At 40.4% G+C, this 23,699-nt stretch overlaps 1 protein-coding gene across 2 annotated transcripts in view; it reads right to left on the bottom strand.

Annotated features, from left to right (window-relative positions):
- Positions 1-18,725: 18,725 nt before the first annotated feature.
- LOC101845076 (ras-related protein Rab-35) overlaps positions 18,726-23,699 on the bottom strand; it is a 29,226-nt gene continuing 24,252 nt past the window's right edge. The window contains exon 6 of one of the 2 annotated variants that reach the window (XM_005093902.3): positions 18,726-22,749. In XM_005093902.3, coding sequence (XP_005093959.1) covers positions 22,618-22,749 — 132 coding nt within the window. In that variant the 3' untranslated portion in view covers positions 18,726-22,617. The remainder of the gene's footprint in view (positions 22,750-23,699) is intronic. The other variant, XM_005093903.3, reaches the window with a different exon arrangement.

Below are 23,699 nucleotides of genomic sequence, written 5' to 3'. Positions count from 1 at the left end.
GGTAAAAGTCAGCGTAAGGAAAGACAAAAGAAACTATGTAGATGACCTAGCGCGCGGGGCAGAGGAAGCAGCAGGGGAAGGAAACATGAGAGGACTGTATGAAACCACCAAGAAACTTGCAGGCAGATACAAGAACGCAGATGTGCCAGGGAAGGATAAAGAGGGAAAGCTTCTCACAAATCCAGACGAACAGAAAGAACGCTGGAAGGAGCATTTCAAAGAGCTGCTGAACAGACCAAGGCCAGAAAAACAGTTTGACATTCTACCAGCAGAGATTGATCTGGGGGTAAGTGAAGAAAAGCCTAGTTTAGAGGAGATCAAGGAGGCGATAAGACACCAGAAAGCAGGCAAGGCAGCCGGCCCAGATGGAATTCCCCCAGAAGTTCTCAAGGCGGATATCGACACTGCGGCCGGGATTCTTCATGGAATTATTGGCAAGATATGGGACAGCGAAGAATTTCCACAGGATTGGAGAGAGGGATTGCTTGTGAAACTACCCAAGAAAGGAGACCTGCATGAGTGTAAAAACTACAAAGGAATCATGCTCCTTTCCATTCCAGGAAAGATTTTAAGTCGTACCATACTAGAAAGACTGAGGAAGCCGTGGATGTAAAACTAAGAGAGGAGCAGGCAGGATTTTGTAAAAAGAGATCATGTACAGATCAGATTGCAACCTTAAGGATAATAGTGGAGCAGTCCACCGAGTGGAACTCTTCCTTGTACGTTAACTTTGTCGACTACGATAAAGCTTTTGACAGCCTAGATAGGGACTCAATATGGAAGCTCATGCGCCACTGCGGAATACCTCACAAGTTCGTGAGATTGATCAAGAAGATGTATGAGGGGATGAGTTGCAGTGTCTTTCTTGGAGGGCAGTGAACAGACTCGTTTGAAGTGAATACAGGAGTGAGACAGGGATGCCTGCTATCGCCTTTTCTCGTTTTATTAGCAGTGGATTGGATAATGAGACAGACAATATCGGGACAACGCGGTGGCATACAGTGGACCCTTTCCAGTCAGCTGGAAGACTTGGACTTTGCCGACGACTTGGCACTTCTTTCCCACAGTCGAGCCCAGATGCAACAGAAAACAGATCGCCTCAGGACCTTCTCCCGTAGTGTTGGACTCCATATTCACACGGATAAAACGAAAGTTCTACGAATGAATGCAGCCGATGTTCCTATCACACTGCAAGGGGCCCCATTGGCGGATGTTGAATCCTTCACCTACCTGGGAAGTGTCATCAACAAGGCAGGGGGAACAGACGAAGACATCAAGGTCAGAATCCAAAAGGCAAGAGCAGCATTCATCATTCTCAGGAATATATGGATGTCTAAGGAACTGGGATTGAACACCAAACTGAGGATCTTCTAAACAAACGTGAAGACTGTTCTACTGTATGGTTCAGAGACATGGAGGCTCACAGCATCAGCAGCAAGGGAACTGCAGAGCTTCGTAAATGGATGCCTACGAAGGATAGTGGGGATCGAGTGGTACGATCGAGTCACGAATGCTCAACTGTGGGAGAGAACAAGCCAAAGGCCAGTAAAGGAAGATATTCAGGTGAAGAAATGGAAATGGATTGGACACACCCTGAGGAGACCCCCGACAAGTAGGGGCGGGCACGAGACGAGCCGAGTACCCGTTTCTCGCGGGAAACGGCCTTCCCGTAACATCCCGAGCACTAAACTACTGCTCGGTACCGAGACGTGATACTGCTCGTTGGCTTGACATAACGAGTAACAGTAGGTTAACGAGAGTGAGAGAGTGAGAGGCGAGAAATGACAACGCAGACACTGCCATCCATCACCGTGCCGTCCTGTGTGTGAAACTGAAAGGGAGGGGAGAGGGTGGCGAGACGAGGCGAGTGGGGAGTTGATCTCGGTCTCCCTACCTTCCTTCACCGCCTGCGCCTGCGCAACAGGGCACGCCTAGTTTCTAAGTTTAGATCCCCGCCACGACGGTCTTCTCGCTAAACGAGCTGCTCGTTCTGTGGGGCGAGAAGAGAAATCTCGGCCACGGCCAGCCTTCTCGCTGAACGAGTGGCTCGAACTGCGGGGCGAGAAGAGAAATTGGTCACGAGACGAGAAGTATTGCCCGAGAAACGAGACGGGAAGTATTTCTCTTTCCCGGGTCCGGGACCGGTCTCGGCGGGAAGTAGGTCAGCTTCCCGGTCTTCTCGCTCGGGAAGGAAAAAGCGCTTCCCGCCCGTCTCTACCGACAAGTATCATCAGGTAGGCTTTAACGTGGAACCCACAAGGAAAGCGTAAGAAGGGAGACCAAAGATGGCATGGAGGCGAGCGGTACAAGCGGAAATTGAAAAAGCCGGGACATCATGGAAACAGATAGAAAAGGATGCCCAGGACAGGCTTCACTGGAGTAATGTTGTTGATGGCCTGTGCTCCACTGGGAGTTAAAAAGGGCAAGAGAGATAAGTGAAGATCATACGATGATTTTGCTATAAATTTTCTGGTCATCTTCCCACAGTTTATTAAATGTTCCATTGGGCCAACTATGTACTTGAAAGCATAAAATATAGTTTCACACAAATGTATGCACAATACTTTGAAAATGAAAAATAAGGAGCTGACTTATGGTCATTGCTTTTTTTAACGGAATCCGTTTTACGTTGAGAAAAGCGCTAAAAACAAGTTTTAAACATTTAAAGATGCCCACAATACAGTGGGTGTCGCATTCAACGAGGTTGCCGGGGACCGGCTTGTTGTCCTCGTTGGATCCGACCTCTCGTTGAACGTAACTAAGGTAAAAGTAAAGAAAGGAGGCTAGTTATTATAATATTATAGAATGTACCAATACCAGTACATGCAATTAAAACAGCTGTTCCCCCTGATGACGAAAATCTCAAACAGCATCAGTGTGCGCGTGTTTGAGCTGTGTTCTGGTCGTCATTTCTGCATTAAATTTTGTTGTTGTTGCAAGAACACTTCTCGTGTGGAATCATACACTTTCACTCTCACATCCAGGCTTAGGTCTACATAAAGTAAAGGCGGGAGCTTGGATTTTCTGATCAATGGAAGAAAAGAAAATTGAAAAAAAATGAAGGTCTCGACCTAGACCTACCCATCCCGAGTTCACCCAGTTTCACACAGCCCACATCGCGTTCCTACCCTCCCCCTCTAATCCCTACCGCAGGCTAACCCTCGCCCACCATCTTGGCTTTGGGGCCCATATTAGGAGGCACCCTCGATCTAGCAATACAATGTGTTAGGAATCGATGATGTGCCTTGTGCTTCGCGTGAGATGGAGAGAAAGGAGAAAAAAATTCTTTGCTCTTGGGGCCGCTAATTGCTCTCATTTGATTATCGCACCTCGTTGAAAGCGACTCCGGTCTGTTTGCAACCTCGCTGGAGGCGACGTACATTTACAAAGAAATATAGAGGAAAAAATCGACGATTAAGGAGTCGACTTCTCGTTGAAAGTGACCTCGTTGAATGCCGCACCCACTGTATTAGAAAATTACTACATATTGGCTTACTCTTTAATAACCATGACCAGTTAAGAAAACAAAGAGAATGATGTAGGATTTGTCTAAATATGACCATTAGCAGTTAAAGATATTGCCCATTTTGTCTGATATAGTGGAATCCACTTATAACGAGTCCTGAAATAACAAGAAGTCTGTCATAAAGACACTATTCTAAAACCCCGGTTTTTTGGTCCTTATTTATCTTTGTAAAAAAAATACTGCAATAAGACAAACATGCGAGTCGGTAATAGCGGCATATTGCTGCTGCTGTGCACAGGGCAAAGGCCATTTATTCATGCAAAACCTCAGCTGTTGTTGGTGATCTTGCGAAACAGAATGGGAGAGCCCTCGTGTGCCAACAATGAAGGCGGAGCGAATGAGTAGGAAGGATGTGGTGGTATGCACAGACAAGCTGAACGTGTCGCGTGATAGGCCAGCTTAGTCTAGATTATCTAGGCCTACCACTAGGCCTACTATGCCTCTCACTTCTCCGATGCGGGGATGGAGAGGTCACAACAACGATGTGACTGTGATGGATAGAGCGAATGTGTGACGTGTGCAAGCACGGGGACAGCACAGCGGGCGATTTAGCCTACAGAACTTTATTTCTGATTGCTGACGCAGAGCTGTCAACATTGCTAGCGCTAGAGAAAGAAACCTTATTCGATTTTTGATCAAGTAAGACCTGGAGATCATGTTGAACCAAATCATCATCAGGGGATATTACAAAAAGAAACAAACAGAAAACCAGACTTAGTTCGGCCTACTGTACTATTTCCTTTGAATCTATTACTGGATCCCTTATAACGAGAATCTTGCTATAAATGGATGTTTTGCACTGGTCCCCCACCCCTCTCGTTATAACAGGATTCCACTGTATTATTCTTGCGGGTGATTTTTTAAAATCACCCTGTACCGTACCTCTGTACAAAAAAAAAAAAAAAAAATATTTAAAAAAAAAAAAATATTAAAAAAAAAAAAATAAAAAAAAAAAAAAAAATAATAATAAAAAAAAAATAAAAAAAAATAAAAAAATATATATATATATACATATATATATATATATATATATATATATATATATATATATATATCTATGCCTTTGTAAAGAGCGGTTTTGTTTGTGTGCATTCTATGTAAAATTCTCAACAAAATAATGTACATTTGGACCGTACTCAGATAGACACTCAGGCACACGACAGCATTCACGCACTTACACTACACACGTTTACACACACACACACACACACACACACACACACACACACACACACACACACACACACACACACACACACACACACACACACACACACACACACACACACATACTCACACATGATACAAACACACTATATTACATTTACTCTCTCTCTCTCTCTCTTTCTCTCACCACTACCACATCCACACACACCAACACAAACACATACACACTCTCACACACAGACACAAATACCCCCCTCCCCACCCCCACCCCCACCCCGCACACACACACACACACACACACACACACACACACACACACACACACACACACACACACACACACACACAACTCTTACCCTTTGTCCACTTTTCATTCAGAACCATCCCTCTATTTTTAAAAATCCTCCGCACTAAATAAAAGGTCAGCAGAATCTCGATCTTGCAAATCCATGGTTGGTTCTAGAAATCTACTTAAAAAACAAACACACTGCTGTTTACATGATCTAATGTAGATACGTGTGCATGTATGCTAGGACTAACATATCCGCATAACCATGCCATTCGAATCTGTATCTCAAATCCTCAAAATACAAAGAAATTCAGGGTTGCCAGGTGGCAGTAGTGTTACTCTAGATTCGGTTAAATACATATGATTACAGTCAGGGATGGTTTACCCCCCCCCCAAAAAAAAAAAAAAAAAAATTATTTAAAAAAGTAAAAAATTTATAATAAAAAATATTTTAAAAAATATAAAAAATTAAAAATTAAAAAAAAATAATTAATTGAGAATGACGATTCGATGTAGGTACAAGTTAAAGTGGAATATTGTCGAACCGATCAGCCTGCCCACCACGTTTTTTTCTTCTTTTTAGACCTTGCCTTACACTAACACTAGGCGATGTTAGGTTACACCCCGAGGTCCACCTATCTACTTTCGAAAAAAATACATATTTTTTCATTAATAAATTCAGTTCTGGTCATTCAGATATGTACCAACGGCACGGGATTTTAACTGCAAATTCGTAGCTTCAAAAGGACCTTAAATTGATTCTAGATTCACTACATGTCCTGTTGTGATGGGAGATGAATGTGAAGAGTATTTTTTTTGTATGTGGCCTACATAAGGTCAGGTGGGGGACTAGCATAAATATAGACCATATGTGGCCTAAATAAGGTTAGGGATGGGTTTTTTTAATAGCCTATTTAGGCCATATGTGGCCTTAAAGTGGTACCCATTTTTAAATGTTGAGGCACCGTGGTGTAATCCGACGTTCGTCAAAATAAAGTGAAAAAATACCCCTGTCATTTTCCCACAGGTTTGTGATTTTTTGTTTTTTGGTTCATCACCTTTCATGCTCGTATATCTTTGTGAATTTTACTGTAAAACGTTTATTAAAAAGCACAGAAAACGTAAATTTCCTCTCAAGCTAAGGAAATAACTCATCTTTGGCAGTCATTTCCTCCCCACCTCCTTCAATCGCATTACTTTTATTCAAGATAAATGGATATTTTTTCATCCAAAGCAAGACAAATAAAAAAAGCCTTAAGATGGTACCAATAACTCTACATGCCCAAAAATTGACAAGAGCCTAATTCCACTGCGTCGTGACACAATTAATGCTTTTGTATTTAGGACTTGAAATAACATAAAATATGGAATAATTACATTTTTAAGTTGCCTGGAGAAACTTTAAAGGAACCCCGCCATCTCAGCCAAGCGACAAAATATCTAGTATGTCCAGATATCAATCCAAAAGACCTAACTTACAGACAGGCTGGCAAATGCCCGTAGGGCTTTTCATTTTATTCAGTAGGGATTCGCGCTCAAATCCCAAGTGACAGATCAAAGGGAGGTAACTCGTTTTTTATTACTTCCTAGTGTTTGGTGAACAAGTTTTTTTCTTTTTTTGAAAGTAAGAGTTTAACGGCACTTGCAATACAATAAGGTCATATAAGTGCCGAAGATTAGAGGTTTTACAAGAGAGTAACAAACACAAAAAAGAAGGAGGAGAGATTATAAAGAAGATCAGGGGCGGACTGGGTCTTAAAACCAGCCCGGGCATTTGTCATCCGTACCGGCCCACTAAAGCCTAGTAAAACACGCAAAGCCAACATGTTTCTAAGCCTCCATACTATTATTATGTTACTATTTAGAGTACAGAAACAGACGAAAACACGCGTGTTGTATTTGTGTGTGTGCATATGTGTGCGCGCATATTTGTGTGTGTAAGCAACTTTGTAATATACACCATACATGTCGTACAACCAAATCAAAATAACATAGCACAAGAACTCAGCCCCGAGCATACCAAAGAGAGTAGATGCCTGCGAAGTTCTTTGCTATTGGCGGCCACAGCATCAATGATGTCTTCATTGTCCAGTTTGGTCATGATCTCCTTTTCCATCAGCATAAGTGCCTCAAGATGTTCTGGTGTCATTGTGCTTCGCAGACGGGTTTTGATTTTCTTCAGTGCTGAAAACGACCGTTCACATGTAACCTGCGACACAGGCAGGGTTAGTAGTAGCTTGTAAGCAACCCCAATGTCTTTGTAAACATCGGTGAAGAGGTTCAACTTGAGTAGCACCTTGTAACAGCAGAGAGGGCAAGCTTTTCATAAGATACATGTAACTGTGGAACTTAAAACATTTTGTGTGCTCAGTTCTGATTCACAGTCAATATCGCTGTCTTTCCCCTCACATTGGTCTGCAACTGACTGCTTCAGTGATTTCCATCGTTCTCCAAGGCTTTGCAATTGTGTTCACAACCGTTCATCGTTGACGCTGTCGTCAAATCTCAGTAAATACTTTTGCAGCTCTTTGTAGCCTCTGATGGGACTTTACCACAGTTTCTTGGATGAACAAGGGCCAGGCCAGCAACCAATCTAGGTGCTGCAGATCATTTAAATCTTTGTTCAATTCTGTTAACAAGGGTGTCTACAATTCGATTGTACACTTCAACACGATATTTCTTCATTGGGTCAGCTGTTGATGTAGCTTTGTCTGTACAGAATTCATCATCCATTCGCCTGCGTCGTCTTTGCCGTTTCAAGGAAAACGACTCTTCCATGAACGAATCTGACCCCTCTCCTCCAGTGCATCATTCACCCACTGAACAAACTTTGCAGCTGCATTTTGAGAAGCTTTGAAGTCCGCCCTGAGGGCCTACATGTTTGACAGCAACTCCGCCACCATCTTGCATACAGTCAAAAGGTCCAGTTGCAAGGTTTGCAGATACTCAGATAGGGCTGTTGCGTGTGAAAATTGCAGATACACTTGCGCTGTGAGAATTGTTTCAAACTTGAGTTTGTATCAATGTATCCTCGTACCTTAGCTTTAACGACTGCTTGGATGTTGTCATCTACAGGTATAGCGTTGAGGCGGGTGATCACTTCAACAAACAGAGCTTTGAATGGATTTTTGAAAGAACCAAACACCTTCCTTAATAAAGGCAGCATCTTTTGACCACCATCTTGTCTCACCAATGGTTCACAAACGCTTCATAGATTAGTTGTCGAGTGCCTACTCAAGGTGTTCTTCCGCTGATAAAACTCCCAAAAGAACACCGCAATGTCGTTAATCAATGTATAGCAAAGCACTGTTCACTACAGCACTTGTGGCCTCCGAAACAAGATTCAATATATGAGCGTGGAACCAAACGTGGATCTGTATTGTAGCTTTGTTTGAAAGCAGAGTACTGAAACCTCTATGCATGTTTGCTGCACCGTCAGTTGCGTTCCCAACGCATTGTTTGACGTCAAGATTAAACCCTTGCATAACTTCCGAAACAATATGCACAAAAGCTTCACCGGTAGTTTCTTCGCACTTTACAAGTTGTACAACGCTCACCAGTCTTTCTTGAATGTTGCCAGTTTTATCCACATATCGAACGACAAGAGAGCATTGGTCCTGAGTTGTTATGTCCTGCGTTGTGTCAATTTCCGCAGCAAACATGTCTGTTATTTCTTCCGAAATGAAGTAACGGATCTTATCCCGTATAACCGTGATGATAGAATTCACAGTGGTTCCGGACAAAAAAGTACCAAATGAGCCTTTGCCTTTCGAACTGTTTGCCTTCTCATTTTTTGTCTTGCTGTTATGGACTACGCGAGAGAGGTGATCAGCAGTACATGAGAATCGTATTTGCGTAGCAACGTAACAATTTCCTGGAAAGTACCATGGTCAATTTCTGCGTTGTCCAAAGTGTAGGCTGCCTCTTCCGCACTTCCTCCGTAGCTTAGCCCCCTCTTGCTTATGAGTTTAACAACATCCACAACTCGATTCACCACTTGTCGTTTCTTCCTGACTTCATCACAGTAGTCCTTCTCCAACATGTGAGACATGCTTGATTGTTTTTTATCAACCAGGTATGCTGTTGAGGTTTGCAGATGCAAAGACGAACATTCATGTTGTTTAATACGAGAATGTACATGCCGCCAGTCTTTCATTCCCTCACGAAACGTGGATGTGTCTGTAGTGGCAGAAAACACCAAGCTGACAGAACAGTGAAGTGAATGGGAGTCTTTGTTGTAAGACAGCCACCATCTGCCTTCATGAATGAAACATCTTTGCACCACTCGATTATCTTTCTTCTGACATGGATGATGATTCCAAAAACAACAACCTTTCTTCTTCTGTGCATGGTTTCTTAAAGTAGTAAATCCTGAAATCTTCACTTTCTGTGGCTTCAAGTAAAGTATGTGCAGTCTGTTCTGTGCTAGCCAGGGGCAAAGCTTCTCTTTCACTTGTTGGTTTAATATTTATCATTTCACCTGATGATGGTCCAGCTTCACCTGCTGATAGATCAGCAGCAGCTGCCAATCCACTACTTTCGTTAACTTGGTCAAAATCCGTTGTTTCAACTGCTGAAGGTCGAGCTGCATGTGCCTTTTGCCACATTTTCACCGATTACAGTCCCTTTGCATCAGCGCTTTTAAACAGTGGCAAAATATTTCGGCATTTTGATGCCCTTTCAGACAATTTCCATGTCTTTCGTTCACGTTCCTTCTCCTCATCTCCTTTTCTGGTTTGACTCATCCCTTACCACTTATCCATTCAGGCCTATAAGGGAAGAAAAAGGAGTAGGTCCACTGGTCTTATAAACACAGTAATCTGAAGACAATTGTTTTAAAACCAAGCGGCCCACTTTGTCCTTTCAGCACCGGCCCCATTTGTCCCTTAGGCACCGGCCCAGGGGGCATTGCCCAAATGCCCATAGGCCAGTCCGCCCTTGAAGAAGATAGATGTTTGAATTTGATAGGAAAGAAGCAGCAAACCATACTAGAGCACCCATCAACCACCCTTGATGTTGGACAGTCGGTTCTACATAATATGTATTTAACTGAGGACATGATTACAGGGTAATCAAAGTCGACCTGGAGAATGGAGATATCACACAAGAATCTTACTCGAGGCGGCAACACTGCGTTGTGAACGAAAAATGAAAACAAATCCTGACTTCATGTTGTATGCAAGTTCAACCGCTAAAATAATCGGGGAAGTATCTCATAAATATTTTTTCCAACAAACATTTAATATATCTTTAGATGTGAATACACAAACACAAAGCAAAGAAGCAAAATGTAATACCAATGAGACTAAACTCTTTGGTAGAACATGACAATTATTATTTTTTTTTAAATTTCACATTTCGCTGCTTTTGTCTTGCGTTTCGCGGCCAGGAGCCGGTGTCATAATCGAGGTCACGATCTGATTATAGGACTAGGACTGCAAAAAGTCGAGAGAAAAAAACAAGCACTTGCAGCAGTCAAGATAGTATTAGGAGTTAGTTCCCCTCACATCTGTGAGGTAGACTCGACCAGTGTAATAGTTCGCTTACATAATCAGTGCTTGTGACTGCTTATAAAGGTGGCCCGAAAGGGATGAACAGGGTATATGTGGCAATGAAACAGTTTTGCCTGTAGCACACATGTTCCCTTTTGGTAGACTCTTCCAGCATCATTGTAGGCTTACTTAATCAAAGCTTGCGACTGCTTACGGAGTGGCACGATAGGGGTGAACAGGTTATTTCTGTGGCTATGAAACCGTTTTGAATGTTAGGCATACCGTTCATTGGTGATTATGAGCGTCTTTTGACATTTAATTTATGAGGTTTACGTCTATGGGTGAATGTGACTGCGGCAATGTTTCAAAATTAGGAAGGGAAGCAGTGATTATTTGATTACGCTTCGCCACTGCATGATTCTCATTGTACCGCCAACTTCATGCTCGTCCCTAGGTAGGCAGTATAATGGGGTTCAACTGTATTATAATATCCCCAGACGATCTTGGAACACCCAAAACATTCTCCGCTTCCTGGGAAGCATACAGTGCAAGCAACTGGTTAAGATTAAGAGCTACAACACCGACGAAATCTTTCGCAGTCTATAGCCGGGAAGCCTTCCCATTCTCACCTTGATGATGATGACGTTGGGAAACATTCAGAAGTCCCATTCCCCAAAGACCAAAGACTCAATATCGGGCCCTTGATGTGGTTTGAACCTATGGAACTTTGTTTTGAGCCCAACAGCCAAACCAATTTTAATTTTAGTGAAAGTTTTACGGCACTTGCAACACCCTGTGTAATGCAGGCTCAAACTCAAAGACTGATTTTTTAAATGAGATAGTGATAGATATAGACAGAGCAGTTTTCAAACGTACAACCACACCAAATCAAAATGACAATATCAACCACCCTCAGAGAAAGAAACAGATCATGATCTTCCGCCCATGAGCAGAACATACATACTGCCCAGAATAAAAACAGAACTTCTCCCAATGTCCCAATGTGGCCTTTGTGTGACTATGCATGAGACTGTGGATCATCACCTTTTCCACTGCACAACCCTAGCTAAATGACATCAGAGCTACACTTCTCCCTCCGGGACCTAACTACATTGATAACACACTCTATGGAACATTACAGCAACTGCAGCAAACCTGCACTTATCACTTCGAGGCATTGGACAGAAAGGCGAGGGCCCAGCTGTTGCAGGATCGATAACAACAAAAAGAGGAAAGAAGGAGCAAACCATACCAGAGCACCTACCAACCACCCACAATCTATGTTTAAAATAAAAATAATAAAAAATAGTAGAGGGTTTTACGGCGCTCGCAACTGCATAGGTTATATGAGCGCCAAGGGGTGGGTGTCAATAGAGAAGCCTTTACAAGGAATCAGACTTACTCTGCTCACCTCTCTAGCTTCAACAGCAAAAGGTCTGCTTCGACTATCAAGGCACCACGGAAATTGCAGGTCACAAGAGAATGACAAACATACAAAAGAAGTAGAGGAAAATGACAATAGTAAGGATTAGGAAAGAAAAAGCAGCAGTTCTCTGTTGTAGATCAGGCACAGTTATGAGTGTGACATGAATCAGCCCATTTATAATTCTACTATGCTTGAACGAGAAATGTTTCCCTTTGGGAATGGCCTCAAGACACTACAATCAGTGGCACTGCCCCGGGGGAAGAATCTATCTGTACTAACATAAGTAGAAGCAGAAGGCAGAGAGTGTCCACAACTCACAAAATAATTCATACACTCACACACACACATTTTTATTTTCATTATTGATTTCAGATTTTATTACTTTAAAAAAAAAAAAGAATTTGTACAGCATTTGTAGGCAAATGATTCAAAACAAAAAGTCATTCAAGTGTGTTACAATTGTTTGAAAACCACACATGATATTGCCGTGGTTTCGACTGTTGACCTCTTGAGAAATGCAGTAAGCTGAAATAGTCTACAGGACAGTATAACAATTAGCATGCAGTTGTACTGGCATGACACGACACTACCGGTACCATAGACTCCAGTCTTCAGTCAGCAGTGTCTGGTCAGTGTCTCAAGGGTACAAATATAGTTTATATAGTAGTACTACTATGTTAACTTAAAACATAGACACCAACAAACAACATGAACGCCCACAGGAGTACTCACAACATAACCCAACATTCACACATTTATGGACACCATGCACAACACACACACATATTTCACAAAAGCTTTGCCAAAGAGACAAAAATTACTGGCAAATTGATAACAGTGCGTGTAAGCCAAAGTAGTTATGGTCACCTCTATCTATAACACATATCTTTCAGTGGCATGTTAAGTCTGGTCACAAAAATAATCGCAGAGCACAAGTCAGAAATCACATTTGACACTGGGAAGATTAACTTCGATTAAGACAAATAAGGAAAGTCCTACGTTCACAAGCTCACGCATTCATTTTACAGTAACATCACCACCCTCCCCTCTGTCTCTTGTTAGTTTCAAGAATCAAGGGAAGCAACCAGCTTCGTCTTTTACTGCTGACCTCCCCTTGTTTTTTCCTCTTTGGCTTTATATTTTCATTTATCGACATTTTTATATATCGACATAAAATCTACTTCCCAAAGCATGTTGATATTAGTGGATTATACTGTATTAAAGTATACAATACAGTATACGAAAAGAGCTACAAAATATTGCTGGAAAATGTTACCACATACATTTCATACATGCATATCTAGATGTAGGCCTATAATATACATATGCTCCTTGCAAAAATCTCTTCCTTTAATTTCCTGAAACGGGTAGACCTACATTTCTTGAACGTTGCTTGATCACTTTCATATGTCCACTATAATCTATTAAAATGGAATAAAAATCAAAGTCTCAGTTTAATCTTCTCAGTCACAGGTTGTTTTGTTTGCATTTACATTTTAGATTTGGATGACCAACAAAATCTAAAAGTAAAAAGCCCATTGATGAAGGCCGCTGCAAACTTTAAGATTCCCCTACGTTTTCTTTCATGTTAGCCAAAAGCAGGTAAAAAAAAAATCTGAAGATTTACAGCATACAACCAAAACATAAAGTTGAACCATTTTCACCAACACCACATTTCAATGCATGCATTGTCTAACTGACGTTTTGCCTTTCTGCACGGTCTTAGAGAAAAAAAATAACGAAATATGCGAGTGAGTGTGGGTTGGGGGTATCACTGTCTTAAAACTAGAAATTTGAAAGCTGGATTACTGTAAATAATAATTGTAGTGGTAGTGATCCAGTGTATGCACCCAATGGGCGGTGTTTAATGTAGAGGGGCCCAATAAATAAAACGTGTATGCTTTAATCGGTTGTTGGCCGACAGGAGTGTCAAGCAAAGTTACCGGTGCACTTGTGAATTAATAAATGAGCAAGAATTTTCTTAATACAGATAGACGAAAGTGAATACTCGGTAATATAATAAAGTAAACATTACAGTACACATGTTGTATCAGGTGCATTTCTAAAACAAAAGAACAGCATATTTCTGAAACAAATGTAGGACATCAGAGTAATATATATCCAACACATAACAATATAATATAGGTACCATAAAACATACATCCCTTGCAATGATAGAGTGAGTTCTAGGTAACAATTTCTTCATTCTCTTCGTCAACAGAATCTCAAAAAGTTGTTTTAGTAGAGGTTTTACGGCGCTCGCAACTGCATAAGGTCATATGAGCACCAGAAGATTAGAGGTGTTACAAGAGACTAACAAACATAAAAAAAAGAAGAAGGGGAGATAAGGACAATAGACGTTTGATAGGAAAGAAGAAGCAAACCACACCAGAGCACTCGCTGACCACCCACTATTTTCTTTATTAGTGTGAGAATGACAAACAAATCTAAATAGAAAATTAAGAAGAAAGACGGCACAACCCATAGAACCGGCATTGGCACTAGAACTATCAGTCTATGTCTACTGCCTTGTATAACCTGAATACTGACAACTACATTCACGCCTCCCTCACCCCCCCCCCTCTCCCCAACCACAAAACACTGCTGAGTACAAGTCTAAAATTGATTAGCATCAAGCAAAAAACAACAACATAACAACTCTTTTGTTGTCCAATTTGTAGAAAGACTACACACACCAGAAGTCACAGCACAAACATTTCCTGAGGCGTCACATTGTTAAGTAGAAAATAGTGTTTGTTAGAATCTTTCCCGACAACATTAACTCCTTATCCCCGGCAAGCCGCTCCCAGCGACTCGTGGTTGGAACCACCGTGTCAGTGAGCAGCAGACAACTGCTCGGGCACATTCTGTTACGACGACTTCGACATCAAATTACTTTTCGGCAATTGCCAAAAACAGGTCTCTCATACCGGAAGTTCATTTATTAGATGGAGAACTATCAAAATTTTTATAGGTTTGCTAGTTTCGATTTAATGACGTTTTAGTCATTTTTAGATTTAACACAAAAAAGGGCACCTGCGTAGAGGGTTTACCCCCCTCGGAGATAAAGAGTTAAAGAATTATTACTACTACAACAAGGAGATCTCACCGTGGCCTATAAGTTTGCAAATAAGATATATAAATATAAAAATAAAAATAATCCTACCAGACTAAACAACTTAAGGCGAAAATCTGTTAATGATATTTGTGTTTAACAACATAAATATTAGAACTACACTGCATGCCCAGTTTCTGTTAAATCACATGCATACAGAACAAATTTAAGAAAACAACAGATCAACTGTCTTTGCAGGAGTGCACAGCAGAAATTACTTAAGATGAAGCTTGGGGAAAACCAAAAAAACCCCCAAACAAACCCTCTCATCAACACAGCCACAAACGTCTTTTTTGGGGTTCAGTTTCCACCTCACTTTCCACTATGGGAATACAAAATGGGCATCACAGGTATTTTAAAAGAAAAGTTCAGTTTAGGTAGAGAACAATTCGAACATACAGCATGAAGACAGGCTTGTGAATATATGAAAAAAACATGTGCAAAGTTTTTGTGAATGTCCTCTATATGTGACAGCATCAAGTCAAAACTAATATATATTATCTATAATATATGGCAAATGGTTTTCATTTCAGAAGGGACTAACTTGAAACTCAACAAAATACCATCTGGGTGACCCGCAACACAAAAATTGAAGTTTAAGAAAGAAAAAAAAATGTTCAAAAAGACCAGCTTGTGTCATTGTTGAAACTTTTAAAATCGAGAAAATTCTATCCAACTTGCAGCAGAAATTTCATATCTTTGAACTTAGAGGTGAAACTGTAATCTCATTCACAAGATCACGGCGAAAAAAAAAAAAAATGGGTTTCAAAATGAAATTCCTAAACTTTAATAGCAGAAAGGGAAAAAAAAAGAAACCCACACACATGAAAGGAAGAATGGCTGCACAGTGTGAATAGCAAAGTAAATGCTACTATTCATTAAAAAGCGCCAACAACATGAAACAAAATCAGTGGAATGTTATCCTTTCAATCAATAACAATTTTGATAACAGACTTCGGACCCAGAGATGCCAAACAACTCGTTGACCCACATCTGTGCGACTTTAATCATGGCTATCTTAAGGAAAACTCTTACCTCGTCTTTTTAACAGCAGCAATGATGTTTACTTTGACAAAAATGACAGTGGGAAAAACAAGAAAGCCTTAAATCACAAAATGTTTAATTTATATTAAATGCAAAGGAATAAAATATTTCCAATTTACATGACTGTACACAGAGTTACAACAATTTGAGAAAGAAAAAAATAAAACCCAACCAAAAAAACTTCTCAAGAACCATTGAAACGACTCATGCCCCCAACCACCACCTCTACTACTGAACTCTAGGAGTATGGTCTGCTTTGTGCCTGCATGTTAATGAATTATTCAGAGGGAATATTCTATCCTTAAGAAAGAGAGACCTGGCAGGAGTACTGAACTCTGGTTTTAGGTGGGGGTGGATGGGTTTACAGAAGACAGAGGGCCTAACCATTAGGCCAGAGACACTGGTATGCAAATAGGAATGATTAACATTCATATTCAATCTTCAAAATATTGAATTCCCGATTGTTTTTTTAATGAAATTACATCCCCTTATTACCTTTAGCTACCATGTACCACATGCATGAAGACCACAGTAAAATTTAAAAATAGCCAATTTTTTAGGCATTAAATTTTCATCCAGTGATGTAATAAGTTTGACAAATCTTTAAAAATCAATCTTCTCCTCCCTGGTTCATTATGATATGAAAGAAAGCATATTATAAAATAGACAAATGACACAATTATGCTTTACAATCTATTACTATAAGACTAACAATTAGCACAAGCTTTGTCTGAGGTGAAGGGGTGAAGCACGAGGAATATTTGTTCGACTGAGAGCACATTTAACGTGACAGTGATAGCGGTCGATTTGTGCGGGGGAAAGCAGGACAGAAATGGCAAACAAAAGGACAGTCATGAAGTAGCTACCACAAACCAGCCAAACAAGGAATATTCAAGACAAACCAAAAACAAGGCTTAACACCACAAAAATAAAATTGTGAACACAAGGTTGGTCAAGACCATAGACATGATGTTTCATCTGGTCGATGCACTGTAAGCCAACAGAGAATAGATATTTAGGAACAGGCGTATAATGTTAATTGAGCTAAAGAAACAGGGAAAATGAACTTGACAAAGAAGATGTTTAGTATAGACATGGAGAAATGGAGGGTCATCCGAGTAAAAAGTCGATCTCAGAGAGGACAGAACCAAATGGGACATTCGCGTAAAGTGCCTTTTCCCCAAGGACATAATGTCAAACTAAGCTGAGGCTGGATGTTTAGTAAAATCAGTCAGCCTGAAGTCTTATAAAGGCCTAATAATGTCAATATCATTCTGAAAAGAACGTTGAAAACAAATGGAGCACTTCTTTGAAAGTGAAAGATTGAGAGCCTGATATTGGCAGCTTAAAAACTAGAAGCAATGTAGGCCTACAACTGTGAAAAGTCCTAGCTTCATCACCACACAGAATCAAGCTATACAGACATTATTCAAATTCATACTTATACTTTCTGTTAATCAGTCCTTTTTGTAAAGTTCCAAACTGTTTCAACAAGACAGACAAACAGTATAATCAGAAGCAACTACGTAACAACTGTTTGGAAGCAAAAAGCATCTTCTATCATTAAAAATAAAGTGGAAATTCCACCACTTTATCTGTTTATTTTCAGTGAATACAAAGATGTGAATATGAAAGACTGCAGTCTAAAGCTGTGTACAGAGAACCCGAGACAATCATGCTTCAATCTTCATCATGAACGGCCTCCAAGAAGACAATGCTCATTCCTTGAGTTCAAATCAAAAGAAGCTCCTTTAGAAAAGCTCCAAAGTAGAGCCGTTTCATAGTGTCTCACCTTGCCATGTGCATCTCTTCACAGGTTAAAGTTATCATTGCTATGGGTACTGGAATATCAACGACAGGAATTGTTGTGGTAACCATGAGGTTTCACTTCTTGAGAAGGCCAACAGTCAAGAACAACATCATTATCATACAAAAAACACGCTCAAAACAAAACGATGGAACAAGGGTTAGTTCTTCCACAGACAACATCTCCAGCTATTTTCTGACGCAAACATCTAACTTTCCCCCAATCCCACAAGACACCATAACAAAACTAAATGATTTTTCTTCAATACTTCACACAAGGCGCCCGTCTCCAAAGCGGAAAGTCTGGTTTCGAGCCTTGGTTCAGACACAGATTCCCCCCCCCCCCCCCCCCCCCCCCCAGTATTAATGGGTACCTGACTTTGAGTTGGGGAAGTAAAAGCGGCGTAGAACGGAACTGGCCACCCTACCACAATCAGGAAGTTGTCTCACTAACAAGGCAATCCCCAATGTCCGGATCGGATGCGGGAACAACTTTTACTTTGCACAGGGGAATTTCTCAATAATACAATTACAGAAAAGAAATGTCACTGGCATAGGTGACAACCTAAGTATAAAATGTTTCTGATGTTTGTTCAATACACCAAATGTAAGCACAAAATGCATTACATACACTTTCAGCTACTTCATAAATATATTACTGTAACACCCACCAGAAAAAATAATGCTACTTTAATTCTAGTCTCAGAGAGCAGAAAGAAATTCCTACTTTCAACAACACTGAATGAACAAACAGATTAATGGCTTTCTTGTGCTGAAAGACAGCAGTCTGGTAGCCCAACAAAACAACCCAAAGCCATTTAACATTCCATAGTACATCATTCTACACAGAAGCAATACAAAGTTTCTTCTTCTGGCTTTTATTACCTGTTTCTTTCAGCTCGCCTCCTCCACAAAATTTCCATAGACATTTGCATTTGGGAAAAACAAACAGTATCTTACAAAAATGTACATTTACAGCTAAATCATGTATCAACAAACATAAATGTAAGCCTGAGCACCTCTCTTGGGCCGAACTTCCATTGGGGGGGGGGGGGGGGAAGGAAATGGTCAAGTTAATGACCACAGACTCAATTAAAAGTCAATCAATTTCAGTGAGATGGCATTCAGAACTGAAAAGGGGTATTTTATTCGGATGTGTGCCTCAGCAACACACACACCAAGAGCGATACAACATCCCAAAAGAAAGACTGACATACTGTATATAAATTCTCCCCACTCGTGAATTGAATCTAATCGCTACACCACCCTACTATACCAAAGTTCAAGTAGTATTTTTTCTTCTTTTCACCAGTGAGAGTGAACAACACAGACAAGAGAGGTGTTCAGGCTTCAATCACATCATCATAGCAGCAGCCCAGCCCAGCCAAGCTCCCCCCCCCCCTCTCTCGAGTGAATACAGAGAGGAGGATCGTCAAATCTCCCTTGGTCCTGCTATAAAGCACTTTATCTTTATTAACACTTGTGACGTGCAGTCCTGGGGAGGGGGACCGGGGACCGGGAAGGAGGTGTTTGACACGCAGGAAACGGTGCAGAAAAACAGAAGAGAAAGAGTTAGGCTGCTCAACCAGAGGACAACGGATTGCATCTCAACTTGGAATAGATAGTATTGCGTCACAAAGCCATATCATATACACAGTGGAAGACTAAGCAAATGAGCGGGGGCAATCATTCTCATGAATGTACAGGGGGGGGGGAAGAGGAGATAGAGAACCATTTGTGCTGTACAAAAAGCGCCTATATCGGGAACACACCAAACATGCACATGACCAGCTATTATGAAACAAAAACCAAATAAGAAATTTCCCAACTTTGCATTATAAACATAAAAGTATAAAACAAGAAATATTGGTATACATTTCTGAATACAGTCAAATTCAACCCAAACATAAAACAACAGAACAACCTCTCAAAAGGGCCACAGACAAAAAAAGATCAAAAGACTTACATCATCTTAGCGTCTTATTTCATAAAGACTTTAGAGCAAAAACTAATACGCAGTTACTTTAACCCATTCACGGTGTAATTTTCTGCCCTCTGGGGGACATACATTTTTTTCTGCACACATTCTGTACATTCATTTAGTTTTCTCTGATGATTCACCTACATTATGACATATATTTAAAAAAGTAAAACATATTTATCAAACCGCGGAAATTGAAAGGGAGATTTGAAGAAAAAAAGAACTTTTTGTTAGTAAAATGGGTATCATTTCATAAAGTCTGGACTCTAATAATCTAGGTATTTACAGAGGCAGATACTCAAGTCGATGATACTGCTCTCAGCAATGGTGACAAAAATATTCAGCCAATCAGTCGGCGCATTAATAAAGTAACAATTTCAAAAAGTTCAACTGGGTGTACACAAGGAAATAAAAAAAAGAACAGTTTGTGGCAAAGTCTAAGACAAGTAGCATATATGACATAACTCTCCACTAGAGAGCTCCAAAACTTGGGAGCCAGATTTGACAACAGTGTGGAAAGTGGACAAGCAAATTGGAATAATTCTTACACAAAATACAACAGCATTTGTTGGCGATAGCTTGCAGGTTAAGAAATGTCAGCTGAGTGACCAACTTAAAGGGAAAGAAAAAAAAAGACAGGTAGGGAGGCAAGCCGAAAAGAAATGTGAAAATCATGGATTAAACAGCAGTGTGTTGAGATCAACTGGCAAGTCTGACATACAAAAGAAATAAATTAACCAGGCAATTACGAAGCCACATTAACAAATTTGTGCAGTGACACAGAGAAAGGGGAGGGAGAGGGAGAGGGAGAGGGAGAGAGAGAGAGAGAGAGAAACTTCACTTTATACTATCATTCTGAGAAGCCCAGAAGGTCAGTAAAATTGCCCAATTATATAAACTAACACATAAACCAAGTAAAATAAACACATGATCAGGATAAGGTAGAACAATACCACAAGCTTGTAGCATGTAAAGTAATCCTAAAACACGTACTGAGAAATCCACACGTGACTGATGAAGTACCAGAAAGAATCAATACAAAATGAGCGACATTTTGATGTGGTGTTGTTACTAGAACTAGTTGACCACACTGGTGACCATTAAGTCATGTAAGTCAGGTCCTCAACACGAGACATAATCTGTCAGACTAGACTAGCAAAGATTTTCAAAATTCCATCTATTCATGACTCATAGCATCCAAAACCCTTATATATCACTATGTTTTTTAAAAAACTTACATTTTAGAACATTTCAAATGCACAGGTCCCATACATTCTTGACAAAGAAAACCTTACCTCTGCCCACCTCTGGTGAGAAGCAACACCCTTCTCCAACAAACTAGAAAGTAGAACAATAAGCAGGGATGCCACTCAACTTTTTTGAAAACAGCTGAAAATCCACGCGCCACGGTCTCGGCAACATATGAATATCAATTTGAAACCCAAAGGGTGTACATAGAGAGAAACGACAAACATAAGCAACGGGTGTACAGCGAAGTCTTCCCTTTTCCGTTATTTGAACATTTGGCGCAAGTTGTTGTGTGTGAGTGGGTTTTTTTTTTTTTCCAACTATAGATTCTATCTCGATCTCAATAACCGAATAGCGGATCAGGATCAAAATACCGGAAATACCGGAAAAAAGTGCAAAAGTGGCATCCCCGAATAAGAGCCTGCTGTCATCCCGAAGAATCATAATGCCTATAATAATAAAGCTCAGACAAATGGAGCGTCAAGTAAAAAAAAAAAGAAAAGAAGAGAACTGAAAGGCAAAGGAGAATGAAAAACAAAAAAACCCCCCAAAGACTTTTACAATATATGAAAAAGGATTTGGCCATACATTTTAAAGCAGTTACACTGGGTTTTTAAAGATAGAATCATAATACACAGATACTGCACACTGTTGCCTCTGAAGTGCACACAAAAAATACATGTAAAAAATCTTGACATTATTAACATGGTAATGATAGTGAGCTCTAAACATCACAGACAGCATGCAACTATTTGGTCTACCTACAAAAGCCAACAGCACTCGCGCTCTCCTGAGACGACAAACAGCAGAACAAGACGATAAACAACACCTCTCTCATACAATACTGCTTTGGAAACTAGCAAGACCCAAATACACAATGACTACCAGCTTCACTGACTTCAGTCCATCAGCACTTGGCTAATTACAGCTATGCAAAAGCTTGTGAGAATATATATTTTTAGAAGGAGAGTCTGAAGCGAGGTTGTCAAGAATAAAAGAGACTGAAAAAAAATCTCAACAATATCGGAAAGATAAACTGAGTTGTACCCAAGCGTAACCTGAACAGATGAAAATGTTTCTCAGTCATTTGAAACTCGCTCACATGGGGGGAGACAAATGAAACGGAATGATGAAAATAACATGCTGATAAGTGAAATAAGCAGGAAAGAAATTAACACCACTGCCAATAGACTACTTGAGCATCAGTGGCAACCAAACAGTTCATCCATAAGGCTATGATGGAAAGCAGCACAAACCAGGACAGTGAACTGATGCTTGTAGAAACGAGTACCTTCTCTTCACTGCCCCCCCCCCCCCCCCCCCCCCCCCCTTTCCCAAAAAAAAAAATTTGCTCAAAACAAGACCTGAAAACTTTTCATTCAAGATTAAGGACTTCTGCGGAACCACAACAACTTTTCCCACAAGTCTAAAAATACTCGAAATGATCAATCACCACATACATTTTGAAAGAGACTTATTATGGTACAACATGGGTGCAGGGTCAGAGAGAAGGGATTCCACCACTAGCAGCATTGTTTCTTCTTCCCACTTCCCCCTTTGGCCGTCACTCGTATTGTACTTGGGGGCTGTTTCCGTGCCTCCTCTTGCATTTTTCTCTTGGACTCCAGAACAAGCTTGGTTATAGCCATAAACATCTGTAGATACAAAATAACAAGACAGGTATTAATTACACCGTGTACCACAATACTTCCTATACAGGCAAAGAGACATTTTTAAAGTACATTTTTTCACCACTTAGTGTTGGTCTCTCACATTTAAACCACAATATTGGGTGAAGAAGAAAAAAATATCCCAGTCATGCACCAAAACCAAATTTAAGAAAAAGAAACATTTGCCCATTGTGCGTTTTTCAACTTTATATAAATACCATAATAGAAAGGGGCATAAATTACAACCTTCAACCCCACCGCACACAGAACAAAATGTAAACCAAAACCAATCAACACCCCCCCAGGAAACAAATGAGTGCTACAGGCACATGTTGCTTACTACAATACCTCACTGCTTCAGAATGATACATGATGACTATCATATAAAGTTTCAATCAGACAGACATTCGTTCAATAAAACAGACAAGGTAAAGCATTTGAATCAGGACTTGAACATAAGCAGAAATAGACGAAGAAGTTTACCAGGGCATCACCAGAGGATTGGTAAGGCAAGGATACTTTCAAAAGTCAACTGCAGTTAACCCCTTTGTTACCTTATGACACACTTGGTATGTTAGGTAAATGTGTAATTTTTAGCTATGTACATGGACATCATGTAAGTGATTGCCAATGTGACGTTATACATACGCCATGCTAATTCCCTGGCTCTATTTCTCCTGTGCGAAGAATGAGCTACAAGCACAGCATGGACTCCTATTAGGGTAAAATATATGCATACTGGTACCAAATTTGCTAGTATTACTTTCTTGCTAGGCTTGCAAGTGATCTATTAACAAAGGCCTAGTCTGGCAGAGGATAGCTTGCCCTAGCAAAACGCAAACATCAAAATAACCTGAAAAAGGTTGAAAATTTCACTTTGTGTCTTAGTTTTGCAAGTTTTTCGAGAGTATGAGTAAGATTCGGGGGTAGGGGAG

Source organism: Aplysia californica, unplaced genomic scaffold (assembly GCF_000002075.1).
Source record: "Aplysia californica isolate F4 #8 unplaced genomic scaffold, AplCal3.0 scaffold00072, whole genome shotgun sequence".
Lineage (NCBI taxonomy): Eukaryota > Metazoa > Mollusca > Gastropoda > Aplysiida > Aplysiidae > Aplysia > Aplysia californica.
Note: the sequence above shows the minus strand (reverse complement) of the source record. Positions and strands in the feature narration are given on the sequence as shown.